This window comes from Esox lucius, chromosome 12 (genome assembly GCF_011004845.1).
Source record: "Esox lucius isolate fEsoLuc1 chromosome 12, fEsoLuc1.pri, whole genome shotgun sequence".
NCBI classification, from domain to species: domain Eukaryota; kingdom Metazoa; phylum Chordata; class Actinopteri; order Esociformes; family Esocidae; genus Esox; species Esox lucius.
In genome coordinates, this window is record NC_047580.1 from 8377633 (window position 1) to 8390429 (window position 12797).

The following is a 12797-nucleotide window of genomic DNA, read 5'->3' on the forward strand; positions in this document are numbered from 1 at the left end:
GGTCCAGTGGTAACACTCATGGTACACTGGTGACACTCCTGGTCTAGTGGTAACACTCATGGTCCAATGGTAACACTCATGGTCTAGTGGTAAAACTGCTGACCCAATGGTAACACTCCAGGTCCAGTGGTAACACTCATGGTCCAGTGGTAACACTCATGGGACACTGGTGACACTCCTGGTACAGTGGTTACACTGCTGGTCCAGTAGAAACACTCCTAGCTCCATGCTCATGCTCACAACCATAGGTGGGGTTCATTATCTGTCTCCACGCTTCATCCCGTGTCTCCACCTCGTGTCTTCATCCGTGTCTCCATGCTTCATCCTGTGTCTCCACCTCACCTTTCTCCCTTGGGTGTGAACTGTCAATGAAAGCCTACAGAAAACGATAAAAATAAGTAAGGAGAGTATGAAAACATGAACTTTAACCACACAATATGTAAACTCATCCCTTCTCCCTTTATCTCCACGTTGCAGTTCAACAACATGGTGCTCTACTGTGTTCCCAAGCTGAGGCTGATGGGCCAGAAGTTCAGCGTTAGAGAGAAGATTGACATCGCTGGAATGGAGGTTAGGATGGAGATAATGGAAGCCACTGTTTCTGTTATTCCCAAAGTTTGCACAGGGAACACTGTTTCTGAAGTGAAGTGACACTGCTCTGCTCTGTGGCTTTAGGTCCAGGAGAACGTGAAGCAGAACCTCCCATACACATTTGCCATCATTGGCAAGCAGCGCTCACTAGAGCTACAGGCCAGGTGAGAACTATGGAGCGACTACCATGGGAACTATGGTAGAACCACAACTGACTTTTGTAATGAAACCGCAAAAATTCAGGCACAGCTGGAATACATTGAACAATTTCTATCTAAAGGACCTTTATTTTGTGTTTCAGGACGGCTGAAGAGAAAGAAGACTGGATTCAGGTTAGGAATGGCCACACAAACGCACTTAAACAAAAGTGGGGATTTGCAGCACAGTTTCAGGGCATTGGGAACAGTGTTGTTATCCTCCACGCCACCATCCTGTTAGTTCGGGAATGGTTTCCTCTCATTAAGCTGCTCATTAAAGCCTATTTAGCCCATTAAAGCTGACTAAAGCTGATTAAAAGGGCTCATGGGCTGCAGGGAGGTGGGTGTTCTTGGCAGGGGTCTGGGAGTGTTTGGAAAGCAAAGGATGGGCCGTTTGGTAATCTGAAGTGTGAAGAGGAATGTGTGGCTTCTCGAGACACTTTGGAAGAGGGGGGCACAATGACTACACACTCAAACACGGTCTGGTTCATTCACGTAAGAATATAGACCTTATTCAAACACACACGCTCTGTGTTGGCGCCTTAGAGAAGCCGGCCTGGGAGTCCGATCTAGGGCTGGATCAGAGCTCCGTGATGCATTACTCCCTATGATGTCATGCCTGACAAAGTCTCTGTTTATCAGGGTCAGGCCAGACGACCGGAGACTCAGGGTTTATCAGTTCTTTCAGTTTTTCTCTCATACTATTTTTTTTTTCTTTCTTTTTTTTGTGGGTCTGGGTGATCTGATGGAAACTTGTCTTCAATGTGGTCATGTGTATTTGGGTGCAGGAGGTTAGAAAGTGCAGCTCTGTTTCCATCTCATGTTGTTTGTAGTGTGCACTGTAGCTCTCCCTCTCTCTCTGCCCTCCCCTTTCTCTCTCTCTTTCTCTCTGTTCTCTACTTCTTTCATTAAAAAGTGAGGAATTGTATTACTGTGTCAATCTGGGTTGTTCTGGTAATAACTTCTTATCCCAATTCTCCTTCTTCTTTGGTCTCCCTCTCTCCCAGGTGATCCTGGCCACCATAGAGAGACACAAGCAGAACAGTGAAACGTTCAACAAAGCCTTCAACTGCTCCTTCTCCAGGGAGGAAGACCACCAGCCAGAATCACCGGTCTGTCTGTCTCTGTCTGTCTGTCTAGCCACTAGCCATGTTTGAATTTGCACTATATAAATATAAGAGGACTATTGCTTGGTCAAAGAGTTTGTCACAGTCAGACATTTGTCCAACAAAGCAGCTTTCCTTATTTTGCACTATCATGACATACACACACACACACACACACATACTTGCATGTGTCCAGCTGCCTCTGTAGGCCCTGAAAGATTCACACACACAAAAAAAGGAATACTTAACACACACTTCTCTGTAATAAACTCTTGGTTTCCTGAGCACTCTGTCATGATGTATTAGGGGGATGCACACTGGGCACAAATCTCTTTATGGATCTCCACTGACCCACTTTGGTGTGGCTTTGGAGCGAGACGCAGGCCTGACTAAGAACACATGGCAAGCCTGTCATCATTTATCTGAGGCCGGGCTGCCATCTAGTGGAGACCAACACACAGTGCAGCTTTAGAAGATATTCAGAGGTTGCTGTAGCCGTTCTCTGCCAATGTGGGAGATATGTTGACACTTGGAATTAGGGGTTGTCCATATGACGAGACGCAGGTCTCCCAGGGTTACGTATGTCTCTCTGATCCGTCCTACATATTCCTGTCCTTGCCTCCTCAGGGTCCTTGGAGTAACTCTTCCATAGACTCAGACAGTGAAAGGCTTCACGAAAGGGTAAGTTCAGTAGTCAAACTGTGTTTCATGTATTACCTGACGTTGTTGTGCTACTGACTTTGGATACCGATAGAGTCGATGGCATCGGCCTGTGTAATTACAGTCATGCAATGGCCAATGTGGCGTCGTGAATGACCGAGTTGACAACAACCTTTGTCTCCTATTCTGATGTCTGTCTTTGGTTGAGGGAGCATGACCGGTATTCCAATGCTAGTGGATCTTTAATGTATACAGCGGCCTGCTGAGCGGTATAATAGCAAGTCATCTACTCACTGGGGGACAGCATCACAATATCACTGTCTGTAGCTGTGAGCGCTGTCTGCGGAGAGATTAAACATGATGTGGGGTGGAATTTAACACTCCTTCCCACAATGCATCTGCACTGAAGGGCTGGGGGTGGCGCCGCCGATCCCCCACCCTCCACGTCTGAGAGGGAAACTTGAGGGAGCTTTGGTTTAGATTTTTCTGTTACATGTTTTAGGAGCAAAGTGGTGGTACAATGGTGCATTGGAAACCTTGCGATTGGGCATAAGGTCTGGGTCTATTGTTGAAAGGTCTGGGACTATTGTTGAAAGGTCTGGGTCTATAATTGTAAGGTCTGGGTATATTGTTGTAAGGTCTGGGTCTATTGTTGAAAGGTCTGGGTCTATAATTGTAAGGTCTGGGTCTATTGTTGTAAGGTCTGGGTCTATTGTTGAAAGGTCTGGGTCTATTGTTGTAAGGTCTGTGTCTATTGTTGTAAGGTCTGGGTCTATTGTTGTGAGGTCTGGGTCTATTATTGTACGGTCTGGGTCTATTGTTGAAAGGTCTGGGTCTATTATTGTAAGGTCTGCGTCTATTGTTGAAAGGTCTGGGTCTATTATTGTAAGGTCTGGGTCTATTATTGTAAGGTCTGAGTCTATTGTTGTAAGGTCTGAGTCTATTGTTGTAAGGTCTGGGTCTATTGTTGTAAGCTCTTGGTCTTTTGTTGTAAGGTCTGAGTCTATTGTTGTAAGGTCTGGGTCTATTATTGTAAGGTCTGGGTCTATTGTTGTAAGGTCTTGGTCTTTTGTTGTAAGGTCTGAGTCTATTGTTGTAAGGTCTGAGTCTATTGTTGTAAGGTCTGAGTCTATTGTTGTAAGGTCTGGGTCTATTGTTGTAAGGTCTTGGTCTTTTGTTGTAAGGTCTGAGTCTATTGTTGTAAGGTCTGAGTCTATTGTTGTAAGGTCTGGGTCTATTATTGTAAGGCCTGGATCTATTGTTGTAAGGTCTGAGTCTATTGTTGTAAGGTCTGGGTCTATTGTTGTAAGGTCTGGGTCTATTATTGTAAGGCCTGGGTCTATTGTTGTAAGGTCTGGGTCTATTGTTGAAAGGTCTGGGTCTATAATTGTAAGGTCTGGGTCTATTGTTGTAAGGTCTGGGTCTATTGTTGAAAGGTCTGGGTCTATTGTTGTAAGGTCTGTGTCTATTGTTGTAAGGTCTGGGTCTATTGTTGTGAGGTCTGGGTCTATTATTGTACGGTCTGGGTCTATTGTTGAAAGGTCTGGGTCTATTATTGTAAGGTCTGCGTCTATTGTTGAAAGGTCTGGGTCTGTTATTGTAAGGTCTGGGTCTATTGTTGTAAGGTCTGTGTCTATTGTTGTAAGGTCTGTGTCTGTTGTTGTGAGGTCTGGGTCTATTATTGTACGGTCTGGGTCTATTGTTGAAAGGTCTGGGTCTATTATTGTAAGGTCTGCGTCTATTGTTGAAAGGTCTGGGTCTATTATTGTAAGGTCTGGGTCTATTATTGTAAGGTCTGGGTCTATTATTGTAAGGTCTGAGTCTATTGTTGTAAGGTCTGAGTCTCTTGTTGTAAGGTCTGGGTCTATTGTTGTAAGGTCTTGGTCTTTTGTTGTAAGGTCTGAGTCTATTGTTGTAAGGTCTGGGTCTATTATTGTAAGGTCTGGGTCTATTGTTGTAAGGTCTTGGTCTTTTGTTGTAAGGTCTGAGTCTATTGTTGTAAGGTCTGGGTCTATTATTGTAAGGCCTGGATCTATTGTTGTAAGGTCTGAGTCTATTGTTGTAAGGTCTGGGTCTATTGTTGTAAGGCCTGGGTCTATTGTTGTAAGGTCTGAGTCTATTGTTGTAAGGTCTGGGTCTATTGTTGTAAGGTCTGGGTCTATTGTTGTAAGGTCTGAGTCTATTGTTGTAAGGTCTGGGTCTATTGTTGTAAGGTCTTGGTCTTTTGTTGTAAGGTCTGAGTCTATTGTTGTAAGGTCTGGGTCTATTGTTGTAAGGTCTTGGTCTTTTGTTGTAAGGTCTTGGTCTTTTGTTGTAAGGTCTGAGTCTATTGTTCGTCTCTGTTTGTCTGTTGTCCAGAAGAGTTCCAGAAAGAAGGAAAAGGAGACGTGCAAAGGCTGCAGCGAGAGCTTCAACTTCACCAAGCGGAAACACCACTGCAAAGCCTGTGGAGCGGTGAGCACAGAGGGAGGGAGACAGAGAGGGAGAGAGACAGAGAGCCCTGAAGGGAGGGAGGCAGGGAGGGAGGGAGGCAGGGAGGGAGAGAGACAGGGAGCCATGAAGGGAGGGAAGCAGGGAGGGAGGGAGGCAGGGTGGGAGAGAGACAGGGAGCCCTGAAGGGAGGGAAGCAGGGAGGGAGGGAGACAGGGAGCCCTGAAGGGAGGGAAGCAGGGAGGGAGGGAGGCAGGGAGAGAGACAGGGAGGCAGAAAGGGAGGGAGGCAGAAAGGGAGGGAGGAAGCCCTGGAGAGAGGGATCCATGGTAAGAGTCATGAAGAGAAGCAGCCAGAGAGGGAGGAGGCCAGGAAAGGGGGGAGCCAGGGGGGTGGGAGGGCGACATGGAGGCTGGGAGGCAGAAAGGGAGAGAGGCAGAGAGAGTCAGTCAGTAATTTATACCAGGGATGTCCAGAATGACTGAAATTCACTAAAAGTGCCTTTCTCTCCCTCTGCAGTCCATCTGTGCTAAATGCTCGAAGATGATGGAGAACAAGACGTGTCGAGTGTGTCCTGCGTGCTTCGAGACGGGTGTTGAGGGGCCCGCAGGGACCCCAGGAGAGCTCAAGAGGAGAGCCATGGTTGAGGTCAGGGCCATCTCTCAGCTTGTGCTATTGAAATAGAATATAACATCAAATAACCGTTAGAAGAACCTTGCAGTTGCTCACCTTTGAGTGAGTTGTTTGCAATGCCAGTGGGTTGTTTGGGAAGCTAACAGTGACAGGTTGCGCAGAGGGAGACGGTCTGGTGAAGATATTCAGATGTTCTGGTTGTGTTTAGGACTCCCAGCTGAGCAGGTCTATGAAGGGGGTGAAGCATGAAGGTTTGCAGCCACTCTGTCTTACTGCCAGCTTTTGAAAAATCTTACTTTTGAAGAATCCCACAGAATATCACCCAAACATGACAGAGCCCAGCCCAGCCTCACAGTTTTAGGAAACACACACACACACACACACAGTACAGCAAGAACAGTGAGCAGGGATCAATAGGATCCATCCCTCTGTGAATACTAGGATTCAATGTGAAGTGAACCGGGGCTCAGTGGACTGCCGGTGTACAGAACAAGAATACAACAGAGGCTGGAAGAAGGATTTTTGCTTGATAGAAATGTATCGGTTGATACAATATATGAAATATGCACATAGATATTGCTTGGCATGCAGCCTCTTTATGTGCTTTCCACCTGCTGAGACACTGGTGAGGGAGATAGTCCAGTGTGTGGTCCCCCAGGGTCATCCGGCGTTCTAAGTTGCTGGAGGTTTCTCTCGCTGTCTCTCTCTCTCGCCATTCCTCTTTTACACAGACAGCTGTATTAAGTCACCTCTGTTGAGTGACAAGCACCGTGACTGGCTCTGAGATAAGAGGCTTAGTTAAATGAGTAGACTGCTGAGTGTTTCGTGTGTCTCTGTTACGCCTTATGTGGATGATACAGAGGGTTGATCTAATCTGCTTCATTTGAGACCGTCCGTCTATCTTGGGGTTTATTCCGTCACACCCAGTAACTATACCATGTCACGGTAGCTGTGCCGTAATGCAAAGTGGTCCGCAGTAACTTTATTTGCCAATAGGGGGTACTACAGCACCAAGTCATTGACAGTGTTTCCCATGCTGGACACTAGGATTGTTATGCGTGACTTGACGGTCCGAGATCTTAATCCTCTAATGCCACCCAAACATCAAGGCTTTAGCCAGGACACTTAGTCAGAGGATCACTTTGAATTAATGGGTAGGTGAAATTATTTAGTCGTTTTAAATTCTTATCCAGGCATTTTTTGATGATTGAATACATGTTCAAACTTTCTTGTACTTGGAACTTGAACCCACAACCCTGGCACTTACTGCAGCCATGTCTACAGCCCAACTGAGCCACACCTAAATTCCTATTCTAAGCGCTGGTTTGCGTGTGTGAAAGAGATACTATGGTTGTGTTAAACCATGAAAATAATAGCAGATTTGGAGTATCCATTGCAGTGGGTACATAGTGAGACTGTTCCCTGATCTCTGCCTCCTGTGTTTTTCTGGCTCTCCAGAAGCAGCTGTCTCTGACAGGGGAGAACTGCCTGCTGTGTGGCCAGCTACAGGTGCAGGAGAAGGGCAAGAGCTGGATCAAAGCCTGGGTGGCCATCACCAAGACTGAACCACTGGTGCTCTACCTGCAGACCAGCGGACAGGTACGGGTTAACGTCAAACACACCTGAGGGTCTTTCCCTGACACCCCTGTCTGTGTGTTTTCCAACCAGTGTCCCTCTACATCTGTCTGTCTGTGTACCTGTCTGTGTGTTTTCCAACCTGTGTCCCTCTACATCTGTCTGTCTGTGTACCTGTCTGTGTGTTTTCCAACCAGTGTCCCTCTACATCTGTCTGTCTGTGTACCTGTCTGTGTGTTTTCCAACCTGTGTCCCTCTACATCTGTCTGTCTGTGTACCTGTCTGTGTGTTTTCCAACCAGTGTCCCTCTACATCTGTCTGTCTGTGTACCTGTCTGTGTGTTTTCCAACCAGTGTCCCTCTACATCTGTCTGTCTGTGTACCTGTCTGTGTGTTTTCCAACCAGTGTCCCTCTACATCTGTCTGTCTGTGTACCTGTCTGTGTGTTTTCCAACCTGTGTCCCTCTACATCTGTCTGTCTGTGTACCTGTCTGTGTGTTTTCCAACCAGTGTCCCTCTACATCTGTCTGTCTGTGTACCTGTCTGTGTGTTTTCCAACCTGTGTCCCTCTACATCTGTCTGTCTGTGTACCTGTCTGTGTGTTTTCCAACCAGTGTCCCTCTACATCTGTCTGTCTGTGTACCTGTCTGTGTGTTTTCCAACCAGTGTCCCTCTACATCTGTCTGTCTGTGTACCTGTCTGTGTGTTTTCCAACCAGTGTCCCTCTACATCTGTCTGTCTGTGTACCTGTCTTTCTTTTTCCCACCACTGTCCCTCTACACTTGTCTGTCTGTGTACCTGTCTGTCTGTTTCCCACCAGTGTCCCTCTACACCTGTCTGTGTACCTGTCTGTCTGTTTTCCCACCACTGTCCCTCTACACCTGTCTTTCTGTGTACCTGTCTGTCTGTTTTCCCACCACTGTCCCTCTACATCTATCTGTCTGTGTTCCTGTCTGTCTGTCTGTTTCCCTCCAGCATTTGTCTGCTTGTCTGTTTATCGGTGTCTTCCTGTCAAAATGTTGCCAGGGTGTCAGGCTGCCTTCAAAGTACTGTAAAGTCTGTCTGAAGATTTGGGTCAGCAGATGGATTTGTCCGTCCTCAATCTGAACTCCGGTGAGGCTGTTGATCAGCTGTCTGTCCACAATATCATTACCACAGTGTCATTACCACAGTGTCATTACCACAGTGTTATTATACTGTATGGCCAGAACCTCTGGGGCCTTTCCGGAAGGTACGAGGTGACTCGCCAGCTGCTATTTGAACCATTAAAGGGATGCCAAACAAATGACCAGGTGACACTGTGTTAGTTATGGGAAGCCTTGTGAGGGTTCTTCACTTCTGTGTTAGGTACAATGTGCATCTCTGGTGATGAAAACCAGCTGCTGTAGCCTCTGCCCATTCTATTTCAGAGACCAAAATCCCAGGGAGACAGAAGGCTGGCCCGCGGAAGGAGATTAGGATTAATGACAGTTAGATGAGCTTTTTTGTGATTAGAATAGGAAAACAGTAACGAGGGGGGAGAGCTTATGCATGTGCCTTATGACATGCAACCTAGCCTCCCCCCACTTTACCAGACTGGAGAACTGGACTGTTACGCTTTGTACTGAATCCCATTGGCCTGTTTGTGTCTTTACAGGAGTCTCGTGGAGCACGGGCTATATCCATCCCTGGGTTTAACGTTAGCGCGACAGCGCCCACGGCGACTGAGAAGTCAGAGTTCAAACACACGTTCCGGCTGAGTAACTCCCAGCAGGCCTTTATGTTCAGTGCCCAGGACCCAGAGGTCCAGGCCAAGTGGCTGGAGCTTCTCTCTAGAGCCAGCCGCGTGGACACAGACACGCCCGTCAGCCTGACGGAGAACAGGAAGAGCCAATAGGGCGGCACCGCTGACGCCACAGGACCCTCCTCCTTCCCAACCCACGCCCCCTCTCCCGGGGACCAGAGCACACATAACTTGAATTCACTTTACCTTGGCACTTTTTCTTTGGTTTTCCTATATTTTCTGTGAAGGGAGAGAAGATTCACTCTAGCCTCCACCATATACACACACGCACAGTTTCACACAGACTGGACCTCTTCCTCACTCTCGCTGTCGCTCTCTCACATCCACACACAAACAATACGTAGATACACATATACCTTTGTCACCAACTCCACCATTGTCACAGGTGTGGTTGCCTTTTACTTTCTGTCAGCATTCTCAGCAGTTCAAGAAGAACAGAAGACTCTCCCTTTGACACTGTTTTGTATTACGGCCAAAGGCGTTTATAAGATGGGTCCTGTATGATTTTATGAAAAATATGAAGTTTCTCGTAAATTGTGCGACTGTGTTGTGAAGCATTAACCCCTGTCAGTCTGTGTGTTTGTCGCCTCTGTGTTTTATTCCAGTATTGAATGTTAGTGTATTGAACCCCATGGACAGAGGCTGACATCTGATCCATGGTGATTATGTGGTTGTACAGTGTGAATACTATAGTGTTTCTGTAGCTTAAAAGGCTCAATTTTAACTTAAGAGACGTGAACGAACGCTTGTGGCTGGCCACCTGATGCTCCTACTGTCAGTCCCCCCTAACTCATCACACGCTTTTCCCCCAACGGGCTGTGTAACAGTGTTTCAAAATGGCTTCCTTTCTCATCCCTCTATCCTTTGTAAACCACTTATTTGACTGCATAGTTAATTCACTGTGGATTCAATGTTCCACTAGTAGATCGAGTTTGTCCATTAGCTGAGGAGAGGAAGTCTTTGAAAAATATTGAGACATTACTTACCAGAGATCTAAGATCAGCATTCCCTTCACTGTGTGGGGAACCGATTTAACACTGACCATAGATCAGTGGCTGCCATTGAGTAGGTTACAGGCCTTTAGTGATGAAAAAGGCTGTTTTTAGCATTGACATCACCAATAAAGGCATTCATTCATATCAATGGGTGGAACTTTTAACTTTATCCTCCCGGATGTCAGCTGGGTGAGACTTTACACTTGATTGGCTGACCCTTCTTGATAACCTGGTTGGAGCTGTATCAGACTTTAAGAAGGATGAGTTTGAAAGGCCCACCCACTTGACTACATTAAAATAATTGGTGCCTTTAATGTCCATGCCTTCACAGACTCAATAATGGAATATATATTTATATGTATATATATACTGCAAAGTGTGAAATTAAATCATCACATCTGTGTTTCTTAGAATTTGCTTCAATGCTAGCAAAGTCCCCGATCATCCCTCTCCCTTGCTTGGGCAATTCCATCTGCTAGCTCTCTGGGATGTGACTATGTAATTCCATCTGCTAGCACACTGGGATGTGACTATGTAATTCCATCTGCTAGCACACTGGGATGTGTCTATGTAATTCCATCTGCTAGCACACTGGGATGTGACTATGTAATTCCATCTGCTAGCACACTGGGATGTAATTATGTAATTCCATCTGCTAGCACACTGGGATGTGACTATGTAATTCCATCTGCTAGCACACTGGGATGTGACTATGTAATTCCATCTGCTAGCACACTGGGATGTGACTATGTAATTCCATCTGCTAGCACACTGGGATGTGACTATGTAATTCCATCTGCTAGCACACTCGGATGTGACTATGTAATTCCATCTGCTAGCACACTGGGATGTGACTATGTAAAACGTCATTTGAGGGCAGAGGGGGAGGCCCTGTCTCCATGTACGCCACTATACCTTCCCCCATCCCCTCTCAATGAACCCCTGCCCCCAATGAACCCTGCCCCCAGTGCCATTTGCTACCACTCTCGGTTACTACTTCACCCCCTCTGGTCATGTGCCAGAAACCTTAGTAATGACACAAGTACTGTAAGACTGCATGTCATGCCTTGCCCCAGTCTACCCCTTAAACCTTCTGGCACCAGCTTGTAAAGAATCAGGGGACTTTTCAGTCGATCGTAATGTGCATGTATAAAGTCACTGATATTGATGTACCATGCTCTAAATACTCCAGCCAATCCCCCAGAACTCTCCTCTCTTCTCCTTCTCATACTGTAAAGTGAGCAGACTCTGTATTGCGTGTTTTAACCCTGGATTGTACACAGTGGAGAAGCAGTTAAGCATATCATCAATAAAAAGACGTATGGCTCACTCATTGTCATAGTGTTCAACATTCTGATTCTAGCTTCCTGTCAGTTTGGATTAAAAAAGCTCTTATTTCTGTCTCCCAGTTCACTCTCACTCACTCTTTCGCACGCTCTCTTGGTTCACTATGGCATGACCTTCTTTCACTCTCTTGGTTCACATTTGCTTGCACTCTGTCTCACTTCTTTAATTCACTTTCACTTGCTCTTTTTCCTCTAGAATAGACATCATGTATTCTGTAAACAAGTTCCTTTTCAACTGCTTGTTTGAGGGCAGGTTTTAATCAGGTGTAGATGTTGGATCTCATGCTTTTTGTGTAATACAGAATATTTCTAGTTGATGTGTGATTTTTAATGTATCTGGGTATAAAGTGATTATCGTGAGTGTAAAGTAATAACATCCATCAGATTTAAAATGCCAGTAGAGATTTGAACTTATCTTTGGATAGGACACAGATGGATTACAAATGTGTATGTGTGTTTGTGTTTCAGGTAAGACTTATTTTGTTTTTAAATAAATCTGCTGCCTTGATATTTTTTGCGCACCCGTGCTTGTTATGTGCAAGCTTCCATTTGTCTTGTTTTTGCACCATCAACGTTTTTACATCTGAAAGTATTTGAAGTTTGCAGCTGATACTTTCATCTCGTGGCATGACTATGATGGAAATGTGTAGTTGTGCTATGATCCAGTGAGCAGATGGAAATAAGATTCTGGCCAAGGCAATACTGTTCTTCACAGAAAGTTATGTTACATACCATTAGTAGATTAGTAGGCCTATGTTAAAGTTGCATTCAGGCCAGTGGTTGTAGGAGTGGCACCGACGAGCCAAAACGGGTCCTGAAAAATGTGCTGATATGTGCCACATGTCATCAAAACCACTCACTTTCAAACATAGCAAATGTCATGGCTAACTGATGGATGAAAGGAAATTATAATTTATGATAATAATAGATTATAAACATTTATAATGTTGCTGTCTCTTGTCAGATATTTATTTAGCAAGTTTTATAACAAGTCTATCTAAACTATCAATACATGATCATTAAATAAACACAATCCTCCCATAACATTTTAATGATTAGATATAGGTAATTTTTAAATAGGCCTGCATGAGGCAACCTCAGCCCTGTGGGTTTTACTAATCAATCATGTTGCTTTCACTGTCTCTGCATAGGAAACCCCCATATTAGTCTGCCTTTAAAATGTAATATTTTTTTTTTCTAAATACAAGATTGCAGCAGTTTTGACAGGATGTTCATCCTCCCCATGTCTAGTCATTTTTCCAGGAGTCCTCTAAAACTATTAATTGATCAGAAACCATTCTGGCCCCCCGTAGCCCATGTAAAACTTAAAGCAAGGTTATATTTGCTTAGTTATTTAACTTTCCAAATACAATCCATTGCATTACTCATCTTATTTATTCCAATTATTTCATCCAGTAATTTAATTATTAAGACTTTTGTCAGGAAGCTGAAAGAACCCATTTCTATTTTAACTGCACAATC

General features: G+C 45.2%; 1 protein-coding gene across 4 annotated transcripts in view; it reads left to right on the forward strand.

Moving 5' to 3' along the window:
• fgd (faciogenital dysplasia) overlaps nucleotides 1–11825 on the forward strand; it is a 72922-nt gene extending 61097 nt beyond the window's left edge. For 3 of the 4 annotated variants that reach the window (XM_029124095.2, XM_029124091.2, XM_029124092.2), the window contains exons 11-19: nucleotides 478–570; nucleotides 676–755; nucleotides 893–923; nucleotides 1796–1900; nucleotides 2522–2575; nucleotides 4913–5008; nucleotides 5504–5632; nucleotides 7076–7216; nucleotides 8828–11825. In XM_029124095.2, the coding sequence (XP_028979928.2) occupies nucleotides 478–570; nucleotides 676–755; nucleotides 893–923; nucleotides 1796–1900; nucleotides 2522–2575; nucleotides 4913–5008; nucleotides 5504–5632; nucleotides 7076–7216; nucleotides 8828–9067 (969 nt within the window). In that variant the 3' untranslated portion in view covers nucleotides 9068–11825. The remainder of the gene's footprint in view (nucleotides 1–477; nucleotides 571–675; nucleotides 756–892; nucleotides 924–1795; nucleotides 1901–2521; nucleotides 2576–4912; nucleotides 5009–5503; nucleotides 5633–7075; nucleotides 7217–8827) is intronic. The other variant, XM_029124093.2, reaches the window with a different exon arrangement.
• Nucleotides 11826–12797: the final 972 nt, after the last annotated feature.